This window comes from Sceloporus occidentalis, unplaced genomic scaffold (assembly GCF_023333645.1).
Source record: "Sceloporus occidentalis isolate IW3139 unplaced genomic scaffold, rSceOcc1.0.p SCAF_3, whole genome shotgun sequence".
In the NCBI taxonomy this organism is placed as follows: Eukaryota; Metazoa; Chordata; class Lepidosauria; order Squamata; family Phrynosomatidae; genus Sceloporus; species Sceloporus occidentalis.
In genome coordinates this window covers 144343978-144371225 of record NW_028316983.1, presented here as the reverse complement: position 1 = coordinate 144371225, position 27248 = coordinate 144343978, and the positions used below count along the sequence as shown (strand labels likewise).

The following is a 27248-nucleotide window of genomic DNA, read 5'->3' as shown; positions in this document are numbered from 1 at the left end:
GAAATGCCAAAATACAAGGAATTACTGATACCCCTCGTGTATCGGTGAAAAAGACCCCACCAATTTCCTGTACACAGTTACATGGCTTCTTCTGATTTTCATAAGTCGAGCTCTCTAGTATCCCTTAGTTCCTCCCTGGACTTCTCAGCACTTGCTAGTGCCCTTATTTCAGACTGGTATGATACTTGTATTGTATCTTTGGTGGTTCAGTGTTTTAAAATGCCTAGTTGGAAATATCCTAGAATGGATGTGGTGAGAGAGGCTTTTTCTGTGTGAAATTCACCAACCCCCCCCCCCCAAAAAAAAACCCAAACCTTTTCTGTGTGTCTGAATAGATTTTGTTGGATGGTATGCTCTCTTTAGATGCAGTATCCATCATATTGTTTCATTGTGGAAATGCAGAGGGCTAGATTGCTTGTTTTCCTTCCAGAATGAAATTGTTTGCATATGTGTGTAAAAATGGTCCAGTGCTCTGCGTGTATTCATACTGAAGTGCTTTCATATAATATTTTTCTCATAGTAGAAAGTTAATTTTGAATGTGTATAATGTTTTTGAATTAGGGGATTTTGAATTAGACCATGAAAATTAAAAAAAAACCATGGGTATCATTTTATCAGGCATATAAAGCTTAATTGCAGAGGAAGTATAGAGAGCTAAACTGAATTGCCATCTATTCAAGAACTGCAAATACAATCCAACAGTGTTCTTTGTCAGACCCTGAAGTTTTGTACTGCCTGTTAACTCAGCAGATAATGGCTGGGATCCTTGAAAGCCTCACAATGATTCACAGTGAATCTTAACTAGTGTCCTTCTTCCTAAAGTAGCCTCTTGACTCTCTTTGAAAGCTGCTCCCACAGATTGGAGAGACCATTCTGAATAGTTGTTCTTCTGCTGAAGGATGGGGCTCTTCATATCTTGTCACTAGAACAGACAAGTTATAGTTTTAATATGAAAGAAAGGCTTGGCCTTTTAAAAGTGCCTGTCTATAAAAATGACAGCTTCATCTTTAAAAATCCGTTCCTAAATTTTGGTTGCCTGTTCCTTAATTTTAGTTTCCTACTAAACAGGTTTTTATTGTACATAGTTAACTAGTGTTGTGTGCTAAGTACTGCAATATGTGAGCTGAAGAAGAAACGTCTTTCAGTTTCTGGCAGAGCACTGTAAGTGCTTTGATAAGACTCCATTCCTATTGGTGCTGGTACAGTACTATTTCCAGCAAAAATATCTACAGAGATTGGGCGGGGGGGTGTCTTCCTCATTTATTTAGGAAAATACATTTTTTCATGTCTGCAGGTAAGCTAAGCTTAGAGTGCACTGCAGTAGATGAAACTTGGACGGATGGAAACTGCTAATATTAAACTGAATTATTAACTATGGGTCTTACCTTAGTATTACTACTTACTATTATTTGTTCATCTTAAGCTTCCAAGTACTTTTACAGTCTTTAGTCACCACAAGCCAGCACTCCATGAAACATGATTAAGACCATAAAGGCAGTGTTGAGCTGTGTTCTTTTTCGTGCTTGTCCTCAGAGGTTTTACAGTACTGTAAAGGTCATTGTTTCCATTTTACAATTAAGGAACTGAAACTGAGAAATAGGATTTTACTATAAGATTTACCTGTAAATTGGTGGTGGAACAACAATTTTAATTAAAAAAAAAACCTGTGAGGCAAGATTCAGTTGAATACTGGGGAAGACCCCCCCCCCCAGTGCAGTAACATTGGACCTTTGCTGAGGACTGTTGTGTAGGTAGTAATTGTAATACCATATTAACAAAGGCATATCTGTTTGTGCAGGGAGATCCTGGTTTTGGTTTGACTCACCAATGCATAGCTGTGTGTCTGTGATTTTTATTATGGTGACTGATTCCTACTTATCTCTTATGTGAACAAGTAAAAAGTACTCTATAGTAGTCTCAGATTCTGTATGTGATCTAGACTGGGGAAGGGGAAAGTTGTGGCCCTGTAGAGGTTGCCCTCCTTCCAACCCTCCATCAGTCTTAGCTAGGTGATTAGTAGATACAGTCGACTCTTCTTATACACAGATTCAAGCATTCACAGTTCGAAAATGTTTTAAAAAGTATAAATTTCAAATATCAAACCTTGATTTTCCATTCTTCATAAGGGACACCATTTTGCTATGTCATTATATTTAATGGGACTTAAGCATCCACCGATTTTGTTATCCATGGAGGATCTTGGAACCAAACCCCAGCATATAACAAGGGCCTACTTCTGTGTTTCAGTCTAATTTCTCCATATTAGAGATTTGTTGCAGATAACCATGATGAATTCCATCTATTTCTCTCTGCAACCAGAAACAATGAGTATTGGAAAGCTGTTGGTGTGCATTTGCATGTTTTTTGTGTGAAGATTTTAAGCCACAAATTTTCTGGTTGAACTGGAAAAATTAATTGATACCTGTGTATGTACAAGTTTTCTTCATTTAGATGGGGGAACATTAATGAGCATAGCGCTAACTTGGAATACATTCAGTGCTAATTTAGGACCAGAGACACATTTGTTCATCTTTAAAAAATTTAAAATTCTCCGCCCCAAAACAGCACTCTCTTTTAAAACAGCATTCCCTGTAAAAACAGCATTCTCACCCTGATAATAGCACCCTGAAACAGCAACCTCTCCCTGAAAAGGCAGACCCCAAAATGACTGGAAGTGGTGCAACAGTGGTGTGCTATGACACACACACACCCTTCCCCGGTGCTCTGGAGGAGCTGGAAATTGGGTGATATGGTTGTTCAGGCTTCAGCAATTGTCCACCTATGTAGATAAATTTGTCCCCTTCCACACAAATAGAGATTTTAGACACTGTGTGAGGCTTTCATTGATATCTTAACAGAGGAAAAGATTAAACTCTCCTTTTTAACCTGGTGTGGTCTTGTTTTCTGCTCTTCTGCCCTTCTAACATTTAAAACACTTTCAGGTTCTTGTATTCATACAGTTAGGAATCAGATCATGGATCAGTGCGCCCTTTTTTTACAGGGGGGATCCCTTCCGGACCCCCCCCCCCCCGCATAAAAGAAAAAAAGCATAAGCTTTCTATGGTATCCTTAGCCATTTTCTCCAGCACCACATCTCAGATCAGTTGATTTTCTTCCAGTCTGCTTTCTTCACTGTCTAGCTGTCATATTTGTACATGGTGGTGGGGAATAAATGGCTTGGGCAATTCTGACTTTAGTATTGAGCGGTATATCTTTGCATTTTAGGATTTTGTCTAGTTCTTTCATAGCTGCCCTTGCTATTCCCAGTCTTCTGATTTCTTGACTGCAGCCTGTTCTGATCAGTGTTTGATCCAAGGTATGCAAAGTCTTTAACTATTTTGATTCATTTGTTTATCTATGTTGAATTTATGTAAATTCTCTGTGGTCATGATTTTTGGTTTATGTTTAGGAGTAGGCCTGCCTTTGCACTTTTTTCTTTCTCTTTCTCTTTCTTTACTAGCTGTTCCAAATTTATGATGATTTCCAACAGTAGTATGGTGACATCAGCATATCTTAGATCAGGGGTCGGCAACCTCCGGCCCGCGGGCCGGATCTGGCCCGCGGGCGCCTTTCCGCCGGCCCCCGGTCCCTCCCGCCGCCGAAATCGCTGCCGATTTCCGCGGCTTCAGCCACCATTTTGCCCTTCAAAATGGCGGCAAAGTCTCGCGCGACCAAAAAGGTCGCGCGAGATTTTGCCACCATTTTGAAGGGCAAAATGGCGGCGCCCATTACGAGGCCCGCTGCGTCCTCCGGAGCCTCGAAACGGGGCTCCAGCAGCCGCAACGGGCCTCTTGGAGGCCCACTGCATCCTCCGGAGCCTCGAAACGGGGCTCCAGCAGCCGCAACGGGCCCCTGGGAGGCCAGTTGCCGTCGCTGGGGCCCTCCAGGAGGGCTCCTGCGACGGCAGCGGGCCCCTGGGAGGCCAGTTGCCACCGCTGGGGCCCTCCAGGAGGGCTCCTGCGACGGCAGCGGGCCCCTGGGAGGCAACTTGCCGTCGCTGGGGCCCTCCAGGAGGGCTCCTGCGATGGCAGCGGGCCCCTGGGAGGCCAGTTGCCGTCGCTGGGGCCCTCCAGGAGGGCTGCTGCGACGGCAGCGGGCCCCTGGGAGGCAAGTTGCTGTCGCTGGGGCCCTCCAGGAGGGCTCCTGCGACGGCAGCGGGCCCCTGGGAGGCCAGTTGCCGTTGCTGGGGCCCTCCAGGAGGGCTCCGGCGGCGGCAGCGGGCCCCTGGGAGGCCAGTTGCTGTCCTTTGGGCCCTCCTGGAGGACCCCAGCAAAGGCAACGGGCCTCTGAGAGGCCCGCTGCCGTCGCAGGAGCCCTCCTGGAGGGCCCAAAGGACAGCAACTGGCCTCCCAGGGGCCCGCTGGGAGGCCAGTTGCCGTCGCAGGGGCCCTCCAGGAGGGCTCCGACAGCGGCAGCGGGGCCCTGGCGTCGGGCCAGCAAAGACGGGGAGGCCTCCAGCGCTGGTGGTCCCCACCGGCTCTTTCCTGGCCTCTGACAGGGCCTGGGGCCCCCTCAGGGGCCGGCAAAGAGGAGGTGGCATGGCCCTTGGGGGTGGAAGCTCCGCCCCTGGGGGTGGAAGCTCCGCCCCCAGCATGCGGCCCCGCCCCCGGGGGTGGAAGCTCTACCCCCCGGCTTCGGCCCCCCGGTTGTCTGAGGGACACCAACCCGGCCCCCGGCTCAAAAAGGTTGCCTACCCCTGTCTTAGATTGTTGACATTCCTTCCTCCTATCTTCACTTGTCCTTCAACCTATTTGATGCCTGCTCATCCTATGATAGAGTTTACAAAATACATTACAACATTTGAAACAAATGGGATCTGCAACAAAGAGTTGCCAGTGCTTTTATTCAGAGCATCAGACAGTCATCTGGTCCTATCAGTCCCTCCCCTTCTCATTCCCTACTCCAAATAGTCAGTACTCCATGGCTACTGATTGTAGTTAGTTTTTATTGGTCTATGTTAGGGACACCCCCTTATGTTGTTGTTACCTAAATGTACACCTACGTCCTGTGTGTGGATTGTGTTATTTTGACTACACATGGATCCACGCTTGTAGAATAAGTTTATATATTTCATAGTTTAAAAGTACCTGTTCATATTTAAATCCATGCAATTTAACTGGACAAATGGCTTTTGGAATTTTTCTATAGTGCCACAGGGATTTTCATTTCCCTCTTTAAAACTCTTCCTTGAATCCGATCTTTATAGCTCCAAGTGTAAGACGTTGCTGATGGCTGTGTATACAAATGTTGAGTTTCCCGGTCCCTCAACCGTGAAATGTGGAAAAAGTGTTGTTTTCTGTGGCACCTTTAGATGTTCAGTTTGGAAAGATATGTAGGGTCTGGAAAGTGAGAAAATATAGTCACTATGTATGCAGAATGAACAGTTTTGGAGGATTGCAGCACACTGTACCACACCCTCAACATCACTCCTTGTGTGATAATTAAGCCGCATGAGGAGGTTTCATGGACCAGACATTCATAATAACTGTTGAATGAGTAGCAACTTCGAGCTGCTTCTTAGCTCTTGGTAGTCAGTCTAGCCAAATGCGGATATATTGCTTCTTGGATTGTCATTTGTCCAGAAGGCTGGCGACCTTGACAAATTTACGAACACACAAATTAGTTTACTAAAATGATACTTAGATCTGAAAATAGAGTGCATATTTTACATGCAAAATATGCAAGAGCTGTATATTTACTATGAAACATTTTGTTGCTTTTTCTGTTTTACTTGTTGGACAGCTTCACATACTCAGGCTGTTTCCCTTGAGCTTACAAATCTTCAAAATAATGTAGCTGAGGTGATAGATTTGACCTGAAGATCAGTGAAGAGGAGGAGGATCATGGAAAGACATCTTCCCATCACTTCACTTTTGCAGGTGCCTCTGCTCAAATACTATTTTTAAGACTTAAAGGCCTTCCAGAGCAATGTGGAATAGGACATGGGAGGGACAAATGGCTAAAAATTGGTTAGACCTTCACCCAGTTTGTTGCAGTTTACCCTATATCTCAGTAATTCACCATGCTTTGAAAGACCCTTAAACTATGACATTTGCAAAGCCACTAACTATATTGTGAATGGGAGCATTAGGGTTGGTTAGCAATATGTTTTCAGGCTTGATGTGGGCAGAGTGCTTGGGGTTGCAGTCTACTTTTTGATGGATTTATAGCCAGGGAATATAAATCCAGGATTCTTGTGAGATCAGGTAATCCCAGTTGCCTTGAGATAGGTGGGTTATATGGTTGTTCCCCCCAAAATTTGACTGGATCTTCAATTGTAACCACTATAATCAAGTTCTGAGTATTTTTGTCTTGGATACATTGTTCGTGCAATTACAGACTACAGCGTGCCCGCTCCATAGGCAACTTCTGGTTTATGCAGAAGCTGCGCTGCAACCCATTGAACGGCGCACACATGCCACCGTGAGCACGAGCCCCATTCTATTGAATGGGGCTTGAGCTTATGTGGTATTTGCCTTACATGGGAGGGGGGGTCCAGAATGCATCCCCACATATGACAAGGTTCCACTGTACTTTGGTTGAGCCTTGATTTTCTAGATCTGTTTCATTCTGGCTTTGGCTGTGATTTTGCCAAGAAACTACAGTTGTCCCTCCACATTTGCAGTTTAGATATTTGTGGTTTTCATTAGTTGTGGTTTTGATTATGATAATATGTTCTCCTTAAGAATCTCTAGGTCCTCCCATCACAACTCTGCCAGAAGTTGACTATAGAGTTGTGTTGGGGAACCTAGAAATTCCTAGAGAAAACACTTCTCTAAGCATTCGTAGGTCCTCCAGTAAGATTCTGTGAACAGCCTCTGGCAGATATTGACCACAGAGTTGCACTGGAGGATCTGGAGATTCCTAGAGAGGTGTACTCTTGTGTAAAGAGAATAGCATTTTTTAATTTGCAGTTTTTCTACATTCTCTGGGGTTCTTCACCCCTACCCCAGCAAATATGGAAGGACTGCTCTATTATAGTTGCACCCAAATGGCCAGGTGCCCCCCTCGATTATCACAGGCTACATCTGGGCCTGCAAAGAGTACAGTGGTGGCAAGTAAGGATGTGTGTGGATATGTAAATGTTTGGCTGTCATGGCAGGGTTTCTGGGAGACCACAGCACAAGCAATCCATTATTTAAAACCAGCCTAAGGACTGGTTGGGCTGGGTTTGGGCCGGATTGGCAGAAATGGCATCTGACCTATGTGTTCCCAGCCATTCTTGTCTGAACAAGATGATGTCAGACTGAGGGTAAAATGGGCCTTTTGGCCCATGCACAGGGAGAGAATAAAGGTATTATCCTGTACCTGTGCAGTGCATCTTAATAGTTCTTTTGGAACTCTAAGCATTGTTTAGTGATGCAGAGAAAATAGGGAATATCTTATTACCATGGTTTTGTTCCTTTGTGCAAGGCTGCTTTCAGAATGTAGTGCTAAGGAATTAATACTTCACTGCATTAAGTTTATGTTGTGTTGTCTTTCTGCCACCCACATTTCCCTTCATGCTTTTAAACACAAATTTAGGTTTTGGCAGATGTCATCTAGTACTTGTTTTGACATAAGTATGCTTCTTCTTTGTGGTTTCTGTGTGACTCACACAAATGGTATTATCCTGTACCTGTGCAGTGCATCATTTGGAATAGCATTCTTATAGTGTTACTTCAAAATCACCCAAAGCAGCAATGGTTTGAAACAAGTGACTGGATGTAGTAATGGATTGTTTGAGATCAATTAACTGAACTACGATCTCAACAGTATGGGGATTCTGCAAGTTAATAGTTCATCACTGTAGGAGAATAGATTATGTTTCCCCTACAGTGGATGGGGCTGTGCTTTTGGGCGAGAAAAGGTTCTAACTTGGCATTGAAAGCTGAAGTGTTGCTGGAAACATATGGAGTATTTTCCATTCATTATAAATTGATGTATCAGTAGTGGCTTTTTTGGTCATGGTTAGTCTGGCCACAGTTATCCATGTTGCGATTTTCCATCAAAATCTCTGTAATATGTCATATGGGAGCTGCTTTTGAAGATGGTTTAGAAAGTGCAATTAGGATAAAATACAACAGACAACAGGTAAAGCATGAACTGAAACCAGTGTTGAAAGAGTTTCGCTAGGCCTTCATATATTTTAAAGCTCAAATCAAGGTGCCAGCAATATCCTCTCCTCAGATGACTACTGTAGAGAAGATGTCTTGTGTGCAACATTTTCATGAAACTACTATGCAGTAACATAATTCAGATTGTCCTGCTGCAGTTCTTACTTGTTCTTTTGATTTTGATGGGGCATGATTCAGGTTGCTGTTACATGATTACTGGGGAGTAATCCTTTTTACTTTGAGCGAGCAATCATAGGAATGCACTGTGTGACTCTCATTTGAATTGTTGTTTGCTGCTTTGTATCGATATTATTGTAATAAACTTCAGGGCGGAAGAAGGTACAGTTTGTGTTCCTACTCCTGTATCCACAGTGGAAAAGGACTTCAAAATTTTGTAGTCTCATTTAAGGCAGTAATACTGATTTCAAAGAATTAAACTAGGGCAAAAATTCACTAATGGTTTTTGTAGGAAAGATAAAGATAGAAAACACAAGTTAATGCTAACAAAGAGATCTCTAGCAGCATTCTTTTGGATCCTCAAAAACTAACCAACTATTGACCCAGGTTCTCATGGAGTTGTGTCTACTTCATCAGATGCATGGGAATTTGTGCCTTAATAATTCGTTGATATTTAAGGTTGTTACAAGATCCTTCCGTATTTTTGTTGCAGCAGCTTAACCCAGAAAGAAACCCTTCTGTAACAGACCAGTGTAGGATTTAGGGAACCAAAGTCGATTTAGGGAACCAAAGTCAATTTAGGGTTGTAGAACTTCATTTTTTTCTTTAAATAGAGAAATGCAGACTTCGTTTTAAGTTGAGTTTCAAAATTATAATTTGGTTTTATTGCTGAAACCCAGATTTTTGTTATAACGTACATTAAAGGCTGAGACGATCTTTGCCAAAACAAGTTTTGCTCGTGCCAAACTCACAGTGTTATTAAAGTTGGTCACACTCTGAAAATAGACTGGAACATATGTAGAGGTGGAACATGGCTGTAATGGCTTTTCTGTCTGTACTGGAACCAAATAACAGCTATACATTAGTGATTTATATTTTCTCTCTACCAGTGCTTGGTGTTGAGTAGATTTTTCCATCTAGATCATTCTATTTTAGGGGTTTCAGAAAGATAATTTACTGGTCCCATAATAAGAGGTAGCTAAAATTTTTGAGTATATAAATACTCTCGAAAATCTCTTAGCAGTTTCCCAACTATATTATGAAGCTTTATTTTGTGACGGTTGTTACATTATTTACATGGGGTAAACTCCTTTGAATTCAATAATATTTATTTGTGATTAGACTTGTGTGGGGTTATGCTCTTTTTTTACTCTTAAAATTATCAGACGCTCAAGAGTTATCAGTTTAGTACTTCTATGTGTTAAATGCACATTTTCTGATTTTCCCCGCCATTCTGCTTTTGGTGCTTTCATGTAATAGCAAATCGAAAATATTAGTTGACCTTTTTTGGTAAATTACAGTTAAGTAAAAACCATCCACATACATCATTTTGTTTCAAAATGCCACCTATTTTGAGATTTTGTTAATATGCAAACATACAGAATAATTTATTTTTAAAAGATGGTCACATATTATTTCCTGGTTCATAGAACTATCATTGTGTGAATCCAGAGACATAGAATAATAATAATATAAATGTTAACACACCTGTAATAATGCTTTGTTTTGCTGACGCTTCTGGTTATCTTGACTTTATTGGGCAACTGAAGGAATCACTTAGCTCCAAGGAGCAACCAGTGCAGTGAATTAACTTTCACAGAAGAAGCAATCAATCTACCATTTGTGAAATGGGGTCTTGTCCCTGTGAGACCTTTTTGAGGCTTTTTGCCATTGTGAGTTCAAGCCTTTGCCTTCCTTTACCAAATATTCTCCCTTAAATGTCATTAATCACTTCCTGAGTAGCCACCTTCACTTCTCTATGATCCTGTACCTTATCAGTCCATCATCCCTAGAGTTAAAAACTTAAATACACACAGAGAGAATTATATATTCTGCAGTTACCTGGCCTTGACACTGATATTTAAGATTTAAAGGCTTTCTGAGATACATTGGCTCCTAATTTTTGTTGTGCTTTCAGAAATTTTGTTGTTCTTGAATTAGGAAGGAAGAGAGGGCTTTACTGGGGTTAGTTTTTACCTGTCCCTAGCAATTTTAACAACTCTGGTAATTCAAATGAACCACAGAAAAATGCAGGGATTTTTTGGGAATACTTCCCCTTCTTGTGACCACAGTAATATATAGCATTACTTAGAAAAGGCAGCATGTGAGATTATTATATGGAAGATAAATTGGTATCTTTTTGCTGACACTTCTTGTATTTGTGGTGTGGTGAACTTAACCACAGTTAGAGACTTATGTTACTATTTTAGTGCCAGAATGGTATATGCATATGTTCTTATTTTAGTTACATATAGTTACACCTCCACAAGTTTTTATTTGGATATGGTAGATCTAAGGAACTTTCTCTCTCCCTTGAGAGCTACATTCCCTGAAGCAGAGTCAACTACAAATGGCCCCATCCCTTTTTCTTTGTCACCCAGATCGTTTTCAGTTAATTTATTCCTGAAAATTTGCCTCAAATCAGTTTCCTCCCAAATCAGTCCAGTCAGGTTCTGATTCCACTTAATTTATTCCCCAGTGGAAATTGGTATCCTACCCAGATATGAAATGGCCGATAGGAATGAGGATGAGGTGGTTGTTCGCCAATCCAATTACAGATTTCATTTTGTTTCATACCTAATGTGATAAGAGGAATAAAATAACCTGCATAAATCCTGAAGTGTGGTCACTCTGTGAACATCTGGGGGAAGTGGGGAAGTCATGTAAGTACTCCGTATCTCTGCTGTCTCTCCTTTCCACCATATGCAGCTAACATGCTATGGTGCTGATCATGACCTTACCCTCATTCACGTCATTTATAAAGTACACGTTCCCTGCTCCCTGACACATCAGTATGGTAACCCTTCAACTTCTGTGCAATCCAGCCTTCCAGTTTTACTGTCTTGTTCTCTACATAAAGGGATTGGATTGCTGCAAGTAGGAGAGATATTGAGGTTAAGAAAGGGCCATGCTTTCTGGGCAAGAGGGTCATGAGCTAGAGAAGAGGTTCTTTGAGCTCGACTGAGCTATGAGGTGCCTGTTCTCTAATCCAGTTTCAGAAATCTGGGCTAGAAGCAGCAGAATAATGGTGCTAAATTTTGGACTTCTGGCTCTTAGGTTTGTTGTTCTTCAACTTCGGCCCCTTTTTGCAATGTGAACAAAAGTGCTTGAAAACCAGTTTGCAATTTGACATAAGTGGTACCTGCAGCAAAATGTATGGTGGAGTTCTCCTGTTCATTATTTCATCCTTATTCCTTTCCAAAATACTGAATTCTATTATTTTTTTCCTGGTTTCCCTTTCCCCCCTATTCAACAGCTTTCTCTGCACACTGACTGTGCCTTAATTGTCCTAATTGGAATATTCTGTGATCATTCCATGTTGTTGATGTTGTCAGCTGCCCTCAAGTTGTTCCTGACTCATGGCAACCCTGTGGATGAGACCTCTCTAAGACTCTCTTTCCCCCACTGCTTTGCTCATCTCCTGCAAATTCATGCCCATGTCTTTCCTGATTGAATCTATCCATCTCTAGTGTGTGGCCTTCCTCTCTTCTGCTGTCTACCTTTCCTAGCATTATTGTCTTTTCTAATGAATCATGCCTTCTAATGAGATATTGTCAAAGTATGACAGCCTTAATTTGGTCATCGGTGTCCAGGGAGAGTTCAGGCTTGATCTGTTCAAGGACCCATTTATTTATCTTTTAGGCTGTCCATGGTTTCCTCAGCACTCTTTTCCAGCATGATATCTCAAATGCATTGATTTTTTTCTTATCTGCTTTCTCCACTGTCAATTCTATACCCACCTCAGTTTCTCTCCCCACCTCTAAATGAGTTCTTTGTATTTTTGCACACCTTGCAGTCTTTTTGTCTGTGTAGATGAGTAGTCTGCTGTGTACAGGCCCAGAAATGGACCAGCAGCCAGTCTATTCCAGCAATGGAGTACAGTACTGTACTTTCTGTAGCCAGCCCCAATTAACAATCTGGCTGCAGCTCTTTGGGCCAGCTGAAGTTTCTGAGCATGTTCAAAAGCAGCCCCACATGGAGCACATTACAGTAATCCAAACAGGATGTAACCAAGGCATGTACCCCTGTGACTAGATCTGACCTCTTCGGCACAGTTGGCATACTAGCTTTCACTGTGCAAAGGCACTCCTGGTCACCGCTGAGATATAGGCTTCCAGGCTCAGCGCTCAATCCAGGAATACAATTGGCCCACTGTGTCCATGGATTCTTTATCCATGAATTCAAGCATCCACAGCAAGTGACAACAGTTTACTATCTATTGTATTTAACTGGACTTGAACATCCATGAATTTTGGTATCCACAGAGAGTCCTAGAACCCAAGCCCAGTGCCTGCTGTACTCCCAAACTGCAAACCTGTGTTTTCATGGGGAATGTAACCCCATCTAACACAGGGTGAATGCCTATTACCAACCAGATCTGTCTTTCAATTGACCAAGAGCACCTTGGTCATGTCTGGATTAAACTTCAATTTCTTTCCCCTCATCTAGTCCATCATATCTGCCAGGCACTGGTTTTGGACAGAAACATGAATTACCAGTGGCATTTTTTTAAAAAGTAAAATTATTAAAAATTGTATGTGGATTTTATAGAAGCAAAGATATGACAATGTCTACATATATCATCTATAGCTGAATCATGGCCATCTGTCAGACATACTGTGAAAGAGGGTTCTTTTTCTGTGTAAAAGAAAATTAGGGAGAATATTGAGGCAGACATAAATAGTATAATATGTCGTGTACTGCATTTTATTCTGGGCTTCCTACCAGACTTCAAGGGCTAGCAAGTCTTTGCAAGTACTAGGTTTCAGGAATTACCATCCTGCCTTTCACTAGACTCATTCATAGATCTTGTATTGGTGACTTTGTTGTCCTAGTCTGTATGTTCTCCAGTAACCTCTGCAATATGTTCGTGATTTTGGGAACACATATGGTTTTACTTACTGAATTGCATAGATAGTTGCTTTCTATCTCATTGAGGAACTCTGATTTTGTCCAATAGTATTTATGAAGAGTTATGGACACTTGAGACTCCCAATTATTCTGCAGGTTTATTTCATTTAAAGTCCTCTTTTGTTGGGTGGAATTTGCCTGCAAAAAAGTATACATGGAATTGTAGCTTTACCTTTCATATGAATTGCCTGGGTTAGTATCCTTGCAAATGTACTCAACATATTTTTTTTGTAGAATTCTCTTTTCTCCAAACACATTTCATTCAGCAGAGCATGTGGCCTGTGTGATCAAATGTTTGGGATTAATCTTAGAAATTGTCTGTTTCAGTTGTTGCAGTAATAGGTTAATAAGCATTACTTTCAGAATAGGATATCTGATGTAAACACTTCTTTCTTGATTACAGTCCTCCCTCTATTCTCCCCCTTGATCTGTGGGGGGGTCAATGGAGGGAGTTAAAATGGAGTCATAGAGTTGGAAGAGACCACAAGGGCCATCCAGTCCAACGCCCTGCCATGCAGGAACTTTCAATCAAAGCATCTCCGACAGATGGCTATCCAGCCTCTGCTTAAAGACCTCCAAGTAAGGAGACTCCACTACACTCCGAGGAAGAGTGTTCCAACATCGAACAGCCCTTACTGTCAGGAAGTTCCTCCTAATGTTGAAGTGGATTATCTTTTCCTGGAGCTTGCATCCATTGTTCCGGGTCCTGTTCTCTGGAGCAGCAGAAAACAAGCTTGCTCCCTCCTCAATATGACATCCCTTCAAATACTTAAAGAAGGCTATCATATTATATGGAGTGTGCACCTGTGGCATGTGCCCACATACCCCCACGGGAGCACACCTCCATTCAAGCCAATAGGGCTTGAATATGCACGGTTTTTCATTTTTGAGGTGTGGTGGTGGTCCAGAACAGATCCTCCACAAAAACGGAAGGAGGACTGTACTTAAATCCTGACGGAATCCAGAAATACAGAATATAACCAGGGAAACAAGCCTTTTTATTTATTACTTTTTGAGGGTGGGAAGTGGATCCACCTTGTAGCAAATTTCTTCAGAGGGGGTTTGCCTTTGCCTTTGCCTTTCTCTGAGGCTGAGAGTATGACTTATCTAGGTTATCCATTAGGATTTCATAACTGAGCAGGGATTCAAACCCTGGTCTCCAGAGTCATAGTCCAATGCTGAAATAACTACATCATATTAGCTTCACAAACTGTCTTAGACTTACCAAACTGTAGCTTTCCCATTCATGTACATCTGTTGGGAGGATTGATGTCCTGCTTTAAAATGTCTTAATGTTAGCCTTTTGTGAACTGTGGAGGAAACAACCAATCAGTCTTCAGTTTATTTAAAGAGGCATATTCATTCCTCAATGCCATCTTCTAAAAATGACTACCATATATACTCGACTATAAGTCGACTTCATGTCTAACTCAAAGGCAGGTTTTGGGGTCAAAATTATGGATTTTGACACGACCTGTGGATATGTTGAGGGTAAAACTTAGAGGTATGAGCACATTGTTAGTTTTATTTGTGAAATTAACACTCTGTAAATAATGACAATAATACAGTAAAATCTTTATAAGTTTCACAGTAAAATATTAAAATGGAAAAAAAGAATATTTGAGGCTTAGAACCTCATTTTTGCTGTGGAGTAAACATGTTTAAGAATGAGTTAGAATTAAAACTGCTGGAAGAAAAATAAAGTAAACATTGAACAGTATCTTTTGGCATCTTCAGCTAAAACTGAGCTATGAATCAAACAGTGTATTGTTCTCTTACATTTTGGCTTCTGTCTAGTCTTGAAAAACATGTTGCTCCTCTTTGTTTTAAAGGAACACGTGGTGATGATCCATGTCTGTTCTCTTCAAAATTGATGAGAGATTTGTATGTTTTTTGCACTCTTGTGTCAAAATTATGTTCACAGTGTAAAGTGAAAATTGGCCTGCAGAGGCCCTTTTTATAAATAGCCATTTGCTTTCCTTTTTTGCAAGAACTGTGTTTATTAGTCCTACTGAGCAAAGAGATAACCTATGCTTTTTGTATTAATTTTGAATTGCAAGGATAAAAATCAGGCCTGAAATAGATAATCTTATGTTCTCTTTTCAGAAATACAGCCGGCTGAGCAACAGATACAGACCTTCATCCTACTCTGAAAACTTAAATGCTATCTGATGATGATTTATTTTTCTTGCTATGGAAGAAGAGTACTACAACAGAAGCTTGCAGTTCTTTAACTCAACGTTAAGACTAGAGTGATTGGGACACTTGGGGAAAAGCACATCTTCATATCCCAGTAGTAGTGCTAATTTTTTCTGCTCATAATGCAACTAGATGGAAGAAAATGTTTTTTTAAACATGTGTGAAGGTCGTTCATTTCATGTTCGTTACAGGTAAGCATGTGTACTAATTTTGAACAAGATTTCCTGAAAGTTTAGCAAAAGGAGAGTTGCATGGGAATGCTAGAGAAAGATAAATCTGTCAGTTTCAGTTTCTCTTAGTTTCTTATGTTTTTAGCCATAAATTATATTCCCCATTTATGCATCGATTTTATATTTTAAAAGTTTGCAGAAATGTAAGTATTCATGTTCGTGTGCCTTTCTCTGAATGTATTTTATATAAATCTTTCCAAATGTATTCATATTTTTGCAAACAGTTTTTAATAATGTATTTTTGCATGTTTCACATCTTTCCCTATAATATGTTTCTTCTGTGCATTTCTTGACTCTGATGAACTGTATTCTAAATCTTTGAGAATTATGACTATTGAAGTATATCTCTGTGTGAGTTTGGGTATTACTTTGTGAATGTGAATTATTGATGCTTGCATTAAAATGTGAATCGAAATGAGCCACAGTCTTCCCCCATCCTTAGTGCATGCACATTTTACCAGTAGAAGAAACTTAAGACAGTATAATTATGTAGGAGTAAGCATGCATGATGTACTTTGGTTGCCTTTTATTAGGGCCCCAAGATCCACCAGTGGGCATTATTCACAAACACTCATATTATTTTAGAGTTATGAATTCTAAGCCCAGGAATTTGTTTTGAATACAAAACTGAATGTTGCTCACTTTCATTCCACATCAGAAATTACTCCTAGTTATCTGAAGCCAACTTTTTTTATGCAGTTCAGTTTAGCGTAGGCGGGATTTGTTGCTGCTATTGTTAAACAATTGGGAGTCAGAAATTCTTGCTGATCGATTGCAGACCATCATTCAGGTCTTACCCCTTCTTAATGTATGCATGCTACTATAAATGTCATTAATTAAAGTCCTATTTAGCATGATTGATGTTTGTTTTAGCATATGTATTTAGTACATACCAATTAGCTTCACAATTATAATTTAGTCCTGGTTGACTTTTTTCCAGATGCTAATGGTTTCTGGTAACATAGCATTGTTTTGTTGCTGTCTCCTCCAACTATGTCATTGTGATTCTAGTAGAGAAGTTACATAGATATCGAGTGCTCTATCTGGTTCATTATCTTTTGATGAAATTGTGTGAAATAAAATTTCATCATTATATGTAAAGTGTTGAAAGTATTTCAGAAATTTTCAATTTGGGTATATTTTGACATTCCTCTGCATACATATGAGTATAACAGAGGATGGTTAATGCAGGAATCTGTTATGGCCTGGTCTTGATACAGTCTTGTTCTTCACCAGTGCAGAGCATGTCAGAATGTTCCAGATCTAAGAGTGAGCATTTTGGCAGGAGACCACACATGTTCTCAGTCGCTTCCACCCTTTTCCCCAAGTTCCTTTTTACGGCTCGCCCGCTCCATACATGGGCTGTATGTGAATTCTTTTAAAAAAAACTATACCTTTCATTAATAGTGTTCCTATACATGTTTTGGCTTTACTGTGTGCAGAAAACTCTGTAAAGTGGAAAGAGAAAAATCGTATGTGGTATATTTGCAAGCACATGCATAGAGATCTCCAGTGATCAGCCAGAGACTGAATGTTAGGAACACAACAGTGTGCATGCATCTGACTTTTATTTGAATGCCTTTCTAGAGTGGAGCTAATATCAGAAAATAAAAAATCTTTGTTTCCTGGATTTGACACTGATATTTGAGCTAAATGGCTCTTTCATCCTACCCATATATGCCAATTAGTGCAGTGAGATTTTCTCTTTCTGTCACCACCCCCAGTAGCCTTCTGTGCCTTCCAAATCCGGAACAGATTTTGAGGATGTGGGGTAAGATGTCCATCTCACAGTTCTACTGATGAAGTGGAATCCTATACTCTTAAGTAGATCTGCATGAAATGGAAACAGGTGATGGATTTACCACCATTTGTATTTACTAAGCTTAATAAAAAGTTGTGTACACACACATACTGAGTGAGACATGTAGTCATGCACTTGAATTGAATAAAAAACATCTAAAGCTAGAGGGGAATGAAGAAGAAGAGGAAGATATAATAGGTCAACTATGTTTTTACTGAATTAATCAAAAGCATCACGCACACACAGAGTGGGACATTGAGACCAAGCACCTAAAATAAAATGTAAAGCTTGTATTTTTGAAGAACAAAAATGAAAATGCAGAGGGAATACATTCAACAGAACAGTTTTGGATTTAGAAATATGCTACAAATAGAAAGTATATGGAGATTGCACTCCTCTCTGTCTTGTATTGTCTGGTGATTGTACAAGACAGAAAATGTTGTAAGTGCATAGTGGCCATCAATTGCCTCCCTTGGGCGTGATTCCACACCAGACCACTACACTGGCTTCTCCTATGTCACCAGACAGCCATTGCCTTCAGAATTTCCAAGAGGATCTCGGTGCCTAGCCACGTCTGTCAGTTTCTCCAGTGGTGGCTCTCATTGGCGATCCTAAAGGGGTGTCATTTGGAGACTAGAGAGCATCCAGACCACCATGGATGCCAGCCTCAGTGGAAATGGAGGCGTACTGCATGTTAAAATAAAACACATGTTAAAATATTTGAGAAGTTGAAAGAGATGTTCTCTATTTTAAGAGAACAGTCATAATTAAATTAGAGTAATTGTGTTAGCTTAGGAGTGTGAAAATTAGACATATTTAAAAAGTTTCCTGTGAAGAGAAGAATAAGTCAACTGTGTAATTCAGAAGCAAAAAATTAAAATGAAGCACTAATAATTTACACAAGGTCCAAAAAATCTGTACTATGAGTACATAAACAAATGGCTCCTTCCCCCTATTTGCTGCCCTTAACAGTGTATCCATTTGTTAGGCACAGTATTCAGTTAGTGAATAATGGGTCTGTACAAAACTTCTGGAAAAAAGACAGTCAGAATACAAAACTTCTCTTCCTGTGACTGTTTCATGAATTTATAAATGCGTATACCAACCCTGTTTTTACTATCTCTTAACATGTTAGTATAACATTTGTTTAGATATAAATGGTCACAAAGCTCTTTACCCAGCTGCTAATTCTGTTCCTGTAATTAACTGAGGTTATATACATCTTGATTTTAAGGCCCAGCTTTTAGCTTCATTGAGTTGCCTCTAAACAGCTTTTCTTCCCAAAGCTTCTTTGGTCATGCTCTTGACTATGGCATACCAAAACCCAATTTCTGCACACTTGAATTATATCTGACATTGTTTTACAACAGTTGTGTACCTTTGTCTTTTGTCTTTACATGCTTATGGGGTATGTCCCCTTCCAAAAATACTTTATACAAAAATACAAATAAGTCACTGTCTTCAAACATCCTATTTTGTAGTTTAAAATCATCTTTAATAATAGATTCCAATTCCAATCGTGTGAATTTTTTTAAGAACATGGAAGTTCAAGAAAGTATTACTGGGAATTTATCAGGCTGAGCTATAGACAGACTCCTTATATGTCACTTGAGTGCCATAATTTCTAAATGTCAAGTTAATTGAAAGTGACAGTTAACATGAGGTGCCCGGAGAGAACCTCTTTGGAGGGGATAAGATTAGTTAAGATTACCCAATGGAGTGTGTTAAATCTGTTGTTGTGGTGGTATGACATACTGTTGCAATCAATTTTGGTTTTGTCTAAGTCATGTTAGACTGCCTTGTTGTACCAAATTGAAAGCAGATGGTGGTTAGCCGATTTTAGGATCTTCTGGACAACAACTGAAGCCATCCTGCATGTGTTATGGCTAGTCAGTTGGAGACGCTAGACTTGTGGAGACTTCCTAGACTGAAATATAACTTTTATTCTATGCGGTTCCTGGCTACTGGGCATCCACATTTTTTTACTTCAAAAGCTAAGAATGTCTGCCATATCTTTATGTCTAGGCTGTGGAATGTCAAAGGCTAAAAGGTGTAGTATGTTTTCAGTACTTTCTTTTTACTTGCTAGTTTTCATACAGTAGTTTTGATCAGAAATTTTAAAATATTCTATAGCAAACTATAGCAAAGGAATACTATACTATATTATATAGCAATGCTATAGCATATACTATAGTATATTCTATAGCAATATACTATACTATATTCTATAGCAATACTATAGCAAAGGAAAAGATGTTATATAGTGTATCTAACAGTATTTGAGTTGTCATATAATTTATTGTTGATTAAATCAGTTGCTCTTTCACCATGTTTATGATTTTGTGCTTCAATTTCTCTAGTATACATAGGCTATTTTGTAATGACTTTAAAAATAGTTTCTGTTTAGTTCACTAGCCTTGAGTGTAAATGTTGATCAATATCTGTTATACTATAGAACTAACAGTACTTTGTAATGCAAATAGGTTTTATTACTATGGTTATGAAAAAAATATTTTTTTCTATGGAGAAAGGAGATGTGTGGTATGAAGGTGTATTAATTAAATTTATGCTGAGAATATGCTGCTTCTCTCAACGGAAGCCCATCTGGCATTGGGAACTTTAAAAATAACTTGATTAGCAGCGGGCGGTGCTAAGCTGTTTTTTGCTTAGAATGTATTTCAAGATAGTAAGATACAGCAAAATGTAATGTTATATATTGGAAATTGTGGCAGGGCTTGGGATTTAATTTATTGTGTTTTAACTATTTATAGTTTATATATTGCCATCCAGAGCTGCTTTTGAAAGAATTGATGTGTTAGTATAATTGTTGATGGATGTAAATTGTCATATTTCCAACAAAGCACTTGACAAAGCCACTGCCATGATAGCTTGGTTAGCAAACTGGTTATATGCAAGTTGATTATAGTACTATCAGGTACATTTATAGCAAACATTACCCAAATGGTTTCTCATCAAACTGGAGGAAGGTTTCAAGGGATGCTGCAGGGCTCGGTCCTGTGTCCAATACTCTTCAGTGCTTTCATTAATGACATAGAGATGGAAAACCTGTGACCGTTCAGATTACTGGACTACATAACCCATCATTCCTGACCACTGGACCATGCAAAGAGTCAGTAATATCTGTCAGACCACAAGTTCTGCTCCAGTACAAACTTGATAGAATGAAAAACTGAGCTAAAACCTACGAAATAAAGTTCAGCAGAGAGAAATACAAAGTTCTGTATGGAGATGGGAATCTAATGTATACCTATAGGAAATGAGATGCTTGGCTCAGCAGTGGTCTATGTGAAAAAGATCCTGGGAGTATAGTTGTTCACAGCCTGAATGTGAGCCAGCTGCAAAAAAGGGCTAATGCTGCATTCATATAATCCTGATTTCTCAGTTATAGTAATAAATGTGTAACTTGTTCTGCACGAAGCAGGGCATATTTGGAGTACTTTGTCTAGTTCTGGTTGATCACCTCAGGAGGTATGAAGACAAATTGGAATGGGCAGAGAGTAAATGTTGTCAGCGATATGAAAAGCAAGTTATGTGAGGAATGATTGAAGAATTGGGTGTGTTTATCTTGGAAAAGAGAAGACAGAGGAAAGAGGATTTGATGGTACTTTTCAAAAACCTTAAGGGCTGTCATGCAGAAGGCAAGCCTAGTGCTCTGCTATCTCAGATAGCCAAACCTGATCTTAAGGGCTTTAGATATTAGAGGGTAGATTTTAGATGAACAGTAGAAGAAACATCTTAATGGAAAAAGCAATTGTAAGAATGGAAGACATTACCTCAAGGGCATTTGTCTTTATTTCACTCTTGTCCTCTCCTTCAGAGGAAGTCTATAAGTAGAGACTGCACAGTCATCTATAATTGTCTGGGGAGCGAGACCGTATGATCCTCTAGGTACTATTGAACTGCAACTCTCACAAGTACCTACTATTGGCGATACTTGCTAGGAATAAAGGGAATTGCAGTAAAACTTGGTGTGGGAGGGATATTTCTACAAGGAACCTCTTTAGACTCTTTGCATGTTTCTATTTATTCCTTTTATTTTAACAACTTACTTTTTTAAAAAGGTTGTGGTAATATGTCAGTTGAGTTTTATTTAGTGTTAATTGTTGATCTTAACCCACTTATAGGCTGGGCTCTTTAGAAGTGCAGGAAAAAGAGAGGGAAGGTTTCCATGGTTCATCTTTCCAGAAGAGCCACCCACATATTTGGAACGTTTTTTCATCCAAAACAGTTTAAAGCATGGTGAAATAATTCCTGCTGGCTGAATCCTGCCCTGGCGTTATATGGTCCAGCTGGCAGGAATTACTGTAGTTTCTTCTCTATGTATAAAAGTCTAAGCCAAGAACAAAATGTAGATGAGAAACCAGGGTTTTGATGTGGAGGTTTGAGTGGGTGAGAGTTGAAAAACTTGGAGTTCCTGAAATTCAGAATAGCCCAGCAGGAGTAGGGCTTATGCACTGTACCCAAAAGTCTTTATTCTCTCCTTTAAAAGTGCTGCATAATATGCGTGAAAATAAGTGATTGTTGTTAGAGTCATAGCTGGTGTTAAAGGAGATTATATTAAATTATGCCTTTTCATGACTATGATAACCAGGCCGGTTACCATTGTATAATGGTTCCAAAACTCATCCGTATTGCTAGCTGTGTGTATTTACATCTCTTACAGTAGTAATTTACACATTAGTAACTGAATTGTATTCATCTTTGATATGCTTTCTTAACTTGGTTAAGCTACCATTGGGCATTGGGCATTAATTACAAAGATAGTCTGTTCATATATTTTGGAGCAATTACTTTAATTTTTATTTGTAAATGATATATTTAATCTTAATCTTATATTTGCTTGGCGTCGGTCAGTTCTGAAGGTCCAGCATAACAAAGGAAGTGGAAATATGAGGGATACATAAACAGTACCATAGTATCCAGGGAAGTCCAAAGCAGACACAGGCAATAGTAGTATCGTATCTGATTGGGTGCTTTCCCAGTTCATGTTCAGCAGCCTTATGGGACTGCACTGAAAAGGAGGAACACTCGGGGAGAGGCTGTTTAACTCCCTTCCCCATGCCATTTCCCCACTGTAAACCCTTCATCAGCTCCACAATAGGGAAAATCACTGTAGTATGTCCTGATGACCTCAGGAGATGCTAGTGAAGGAGAGGAAGATTTGAATATGTATCAGTTTCTTTCACATACAGACATGCTTAATATACCACCAAGAGCACATCCAGATAGAGATTATAATACCATGATTTTCCAAACGTATGGGCTGCAGATAAGAAGGTTAGGGATGGCATAACCACAGCTTTGCATTCTAGTGATGTGTACCACTGTACTCTTTGAAACCTGCTAATCATGGATAAAATCTTTCAGCAGTTTTATGCAGGATGGGCACGTATGTCTGTAGCCATCAGCCCAGCTTTGAAAATAGCTATTAACCGGGGAGATGCAGCCTTTCTCCAGTAATGTGACATGGACTTTTACTATTAATTTCTTAAGCAAGAGGCTTGTGAACAGTCATATTATTTATGTTTACACATGCTGAGAGAGTTCCAGTTACCTGGGTGTGTCTGATATTTTCTATTGAAAGAGGGTATTTATTTATTTCAAGTGACCTTTGTGTTATGATGACTAATGTGTGTCCATAGGCCACCAAACTTTATGGCTGTCAAATTGTTTGCTACTGCACTGTTTACAGAGGAAGGTAATGCCATGTAATATAACTGATTGACTACACCCAATTAGAACTTAATGTTAGGTTTGTGCTGCAAAACAAACATCTGTTTCAATGTGTGTTTGAAATAAACTTTATATAGGCCTGTTACAGACTGCCAAAATAAAGCTGCTTCGGGTCTCTTTGGAGGTATGCTGTTTAAATGATGCATGGGTCCTAAGAGTCTGGAGGTTGCACCAAAGCCACGCTCCAGTCCTAAGGACTAGAGTACAGCTTTGGTGCAGCTTCCGGATTCTTAGGATGCATGCATCATTTAAACAGCATACCTCCAAAGAGACCCGAGGCAGCTTTATTTTGGCAGTCTGTAACAGGCCATAGTGTTAATCAAAACTAGTATGTAGCTAACAGCTTTTTATTTAACTTATAATTTCTTTGTATCCTATGTCTGCAGAATGGAAGCTTCTTGCCTGGAGCTTGCTTTGGAAGGAGAACGGTTGTGTAAAGCAGGAGACTGTCGAGCTGGTGTATCTTTCTTCGAAGCTGCAGTTCAGGTTGGAACTGAAGACTTAAAAACTCTCAGTGCAATTTACAGCCAGCTGGGCAATGCGTACTTCTACTTGCATGAATATGCAAAAGCTTTGGAATATCACCACCATGATTTAACCCTTGCAAGGTAACTTAACACTGTGGTACCTTTATAATCATCCAGATATGTTCTTGTTTTAAAATTGTCTTACCTGATAAATACCATGCGCATCATGGAGAGAAACCCTGTTTGTTGCTCTGTGATTGCCATCTACAATCCTACTAATTATTTGTTGAGCATCAGCTGTTGCATACTCTAGGTCTAGGAGCTGTTAGATGCACCTCTTAAACCCCTCAACCTTATCAAACTATGCTGTTTCAGTTAGTACAGAGATATGTTTTCAACCTCAAAGTTTAATATTTTAATGTAGTGTTTTAATATTTTGGTTTTAAAATATTTCTAATGGTTGCCTTTTAAATGTCCCCCCCCCCCCATTTGTTGTGCACCATTTTAACATACCACCAGATGTCGGAAGTAGTACACAAATTGATTAATACTGTTAGTAATAATAAAGTGTCCACTCCCATCAGTCCTGACCATTGACCAGCAAGTTGGGGATTATAAGACTTAGTCTGTAATATATGCCACATCACAGGATTCAGGTTGATCTAGGATATAGATCAAAGTGTTGGTTTTGAGTAACAGTGTTTGGGATTGGTGTTCAGAGGTGTTTGAATTATGATGAACATGAGTTTCCTAATGTGGATGTTACTTAATGGTGAAAAATTTTGTTGAGTAAAATGGATTTGAACACACCTTTATTTAAAAAAATAAGTATTATTGGGTGTTTTCTTCAATTTTTAGGACCATAGGAGACCAACTAGGAGAAGCTAAAGCAAGTGGGAATTTAGGAAACACCTTAAAAGTCCTTGGAAATTATGAAGAAGCAATTGTCTGCTGTCAAAGACACCTTGACATTTCCAGAGATCTAAGTGACAAGGTAAGAGTGATTACTGTATTCATCACTATATAGAGAAATAACCCCACATCACCCATGCTAAAATCTTGCTGTAGTTTAAACTATAGCAACTATAATCTGTTATAAATAGCAGAATGATGCTAGTTTTGTTCCATTACTGTAAAAGCTCATGATAAACAGATCATTTAAGAGGCTGCTGGAGCACTATTTCACACATCCTAGTATAAGTATTTTTAAAATCTTTTTCTCTTCCCACAAACCTCTATAAAATAAACTGGGCAGGATATGTCGTGTTTTTCTTTTCACCATTATTCAGCTTGCAATAAAATTTTTGGGGCAAACAACCAACCATCTGTGGAGGAAACTGTGTAAATGTTGAACACTTGATTTCCAGCAAAGAGAGCCCAAGCTTTTGGAAAACATTGTTCTAGGATACATTATATGCTGCAGAATGTTACTTACAGTTAGAAAAATGAATATGCTGGAAGGCTTATTTTGGATTTCTTTCCAACTTAAGAAGATACCAGCTATGAAAATAAATGAGGACTAGAATTTGGTATAACCAAGTTCTGCATCTCATGACAGAGTTAATGGATTTCAATTTACCTGATGGATTAAATGGAATAGCCATTTGACATTGCAAAATAATGAGAGAGCCCCAACAGGTCAAGTAATTCCCTTGTGCTTGTGAATGTTAATACCGTCTTGAAATTGCATACTTGGACATTCGTTACTAGGAATGTAGGTACTGAAAATTGTACATGTATGTAGAGACTACTTGAGAGGACAGTGCTGAGGATCTTTGTCAGGAACAGTGAGTTATTTGCATTTGCAAAGCAGACCTCCTCCCGGACTCTGAAGTCTGCCCAGTGTTTCCCCAGAAATTTGGAATCCTAAACAGTTTCTGTATGTAGATTATGATATATTTTTTCATTTGCTTACTTATTTGGGCATTTTGTACTTTTTATGCAACTTAAGATTTTGAAATGTTCCTTAGATTTTCTGAAGCCAGGTGTAATCTTGAGCACTATGAGGTCCTATAAGCTTGGAGCTGCAGTAATTTTATATTAGACAATGCCTTCCCATATTTCATTATATGTCTCAAACATTTTTTAATCTGTACCTGAAAGTGTTCAAAAGGCAATTGTTCATTTCATCATTTTTGGGTGTGTTACAGGTTGGAGAAGCAAGAGCACTTTACAACCTTGGAAACGTGTATCACTCCAAGGGTAAAAGTGTAGCTTGTGCAGGTACGCATGATCCAGGAGAGTTTCCTGAAGATGTTAAAGCTGCATTGCGGAAAGCTGCAGAGTATTATGAGTACGTAACTGTTTTTAAAAATGGAAAAATCTTTTCAAATAGAGTTAATGTAATTTAAAATTTGGGCTTATTTATATCATTTTGAAATGGTTTTGTTAAAGAAATTTATAAAACAGAATTTCAGTTTTCTCTCTGAGTAAACTTGGTTGGATTAGAACTTAAAGGAAAAACAGATATTTCTAAAATCCAACAGACAAAAAACATTCTCCAAAGTCTAAAATTTGTAACTCTTCCTTTATCTGTCCAGTTACAAGAGCAATTTAATATTTGTTACTAAAATGCTATGGCTGAATTTCCAGGGATGGAAATACCATCAGTTCTGGAACACCGGCTCTAAATGTTATTTACATTCCCTTGCTATATGAATTTAATGCACAGATAATATAGTGAAGGGCTCACTTTCACTTGATTATACAAACCATAATGGTGTGTAAGTTTTTATGAATTACAGATGTAATCTCATATTGTATCTGAGATGCTGCTGGAAACACATAAAGATTTGCACATTGACATATAGCATTCTGAATTGGGAAAGCTGTTTGATTGTTTACTGCTTCTGAACATTTTAAAGGGATATTTAATAATTACAGGAGCCTTGTTTTGAGGTTGTAAAAGCATGACACAGAACGTTCCACCAATTGAGAAGAAAGGGATGCAGCCTTCTCAGATGAAAAAGGGCTTCTGCTCAGTACGGTGGTACCATGGTATCTGTGGGGGGATCCGTTCCGTATCTCCCATGCAGATACCAAAATCTGTGGATGTTCAAGTCCTGTTGTCCCCAATGGCAGTGTGTGCATGCAGCCACACCGCCATTAGGGACAACAGGGGCTTATCTGAAATCCCCTGCTTCCTGGGCATCTTTTGGGCAGGTAGGGGCACTGAGGCGACTCCTCTCTCTTGGGGATCCTGCTGGGCTGGCCCCACTCCCTCCTTCAGGGGGTGCTCTCACCTCTGGAACTCTGGGCGATGAGATGAGAAAGGGGAGGGAAGAGGGAGGAAGATGATGTCGGCATCGATACCCTCCCGGTCATGGCTGTGCCTGGAGTCTTGTGCTGGCTGTGCCAGTTCCAGCGCTGTTGCCCCCTCCACACTCAACCCGCCTCCTGGGCTGGCAGCAGATGGAGAGCATCAAAGGAATGGGGGGCCCCCTACTGTCCCCCGCGGACAGCAGGACTTCCGGGGTTGTCACTAATGGTGATGCAGCCACAGGAATGTACCACCATTGGGGACAACTGGGGGCTTGCCATCCACGGATGTGGAATCTGCGGATGACAAGTTACGAATAAGAAGGGGCCACTGTACAGTTAACGGTCACACAGA

General features: G+C 39.8%; 1 protein-coding gene across 5 annotated transcripts in view; it reads left to right on the top strand.

Annotated features, from left to right (window-relative positions):
• Window positions 1–27248, top strand: part of LOC149316921 (G protein-signaling modulator 2-like) — a 48342-nt gene that overhangs the window by 3767 nt on the left and 17327 nt on the right. For 4 of the 5 annotated variants that reach the window (XM_089516529.1, XM_089516526.1, XM_089516525.1 and 1 more), the window contains exons 2-5: window positions 15291–15574; window positions 23555–23776; window positions 24494–24629; window positions 25786–25928. In XM_089516529.1, the coding sequence (XP_089372655.1) occupies window positions 15516–15574; window positions 23555–23776; window positions 24494–24629; window positions 25786–25928 (560 nt within the window). In that variant the 5' untranslated portion in view covers window positions 15291–15515. Of the gene's footprint in view, window positions 1–15290; window positions 15575–17383; window positions 17463–23554; window positions 23777–24493; window positions 24630–25785; window positions 25929–27248 lie in introns of those variants that run through there. The other variant, XM_089516528.1, reaches the window with a different exon arrangement.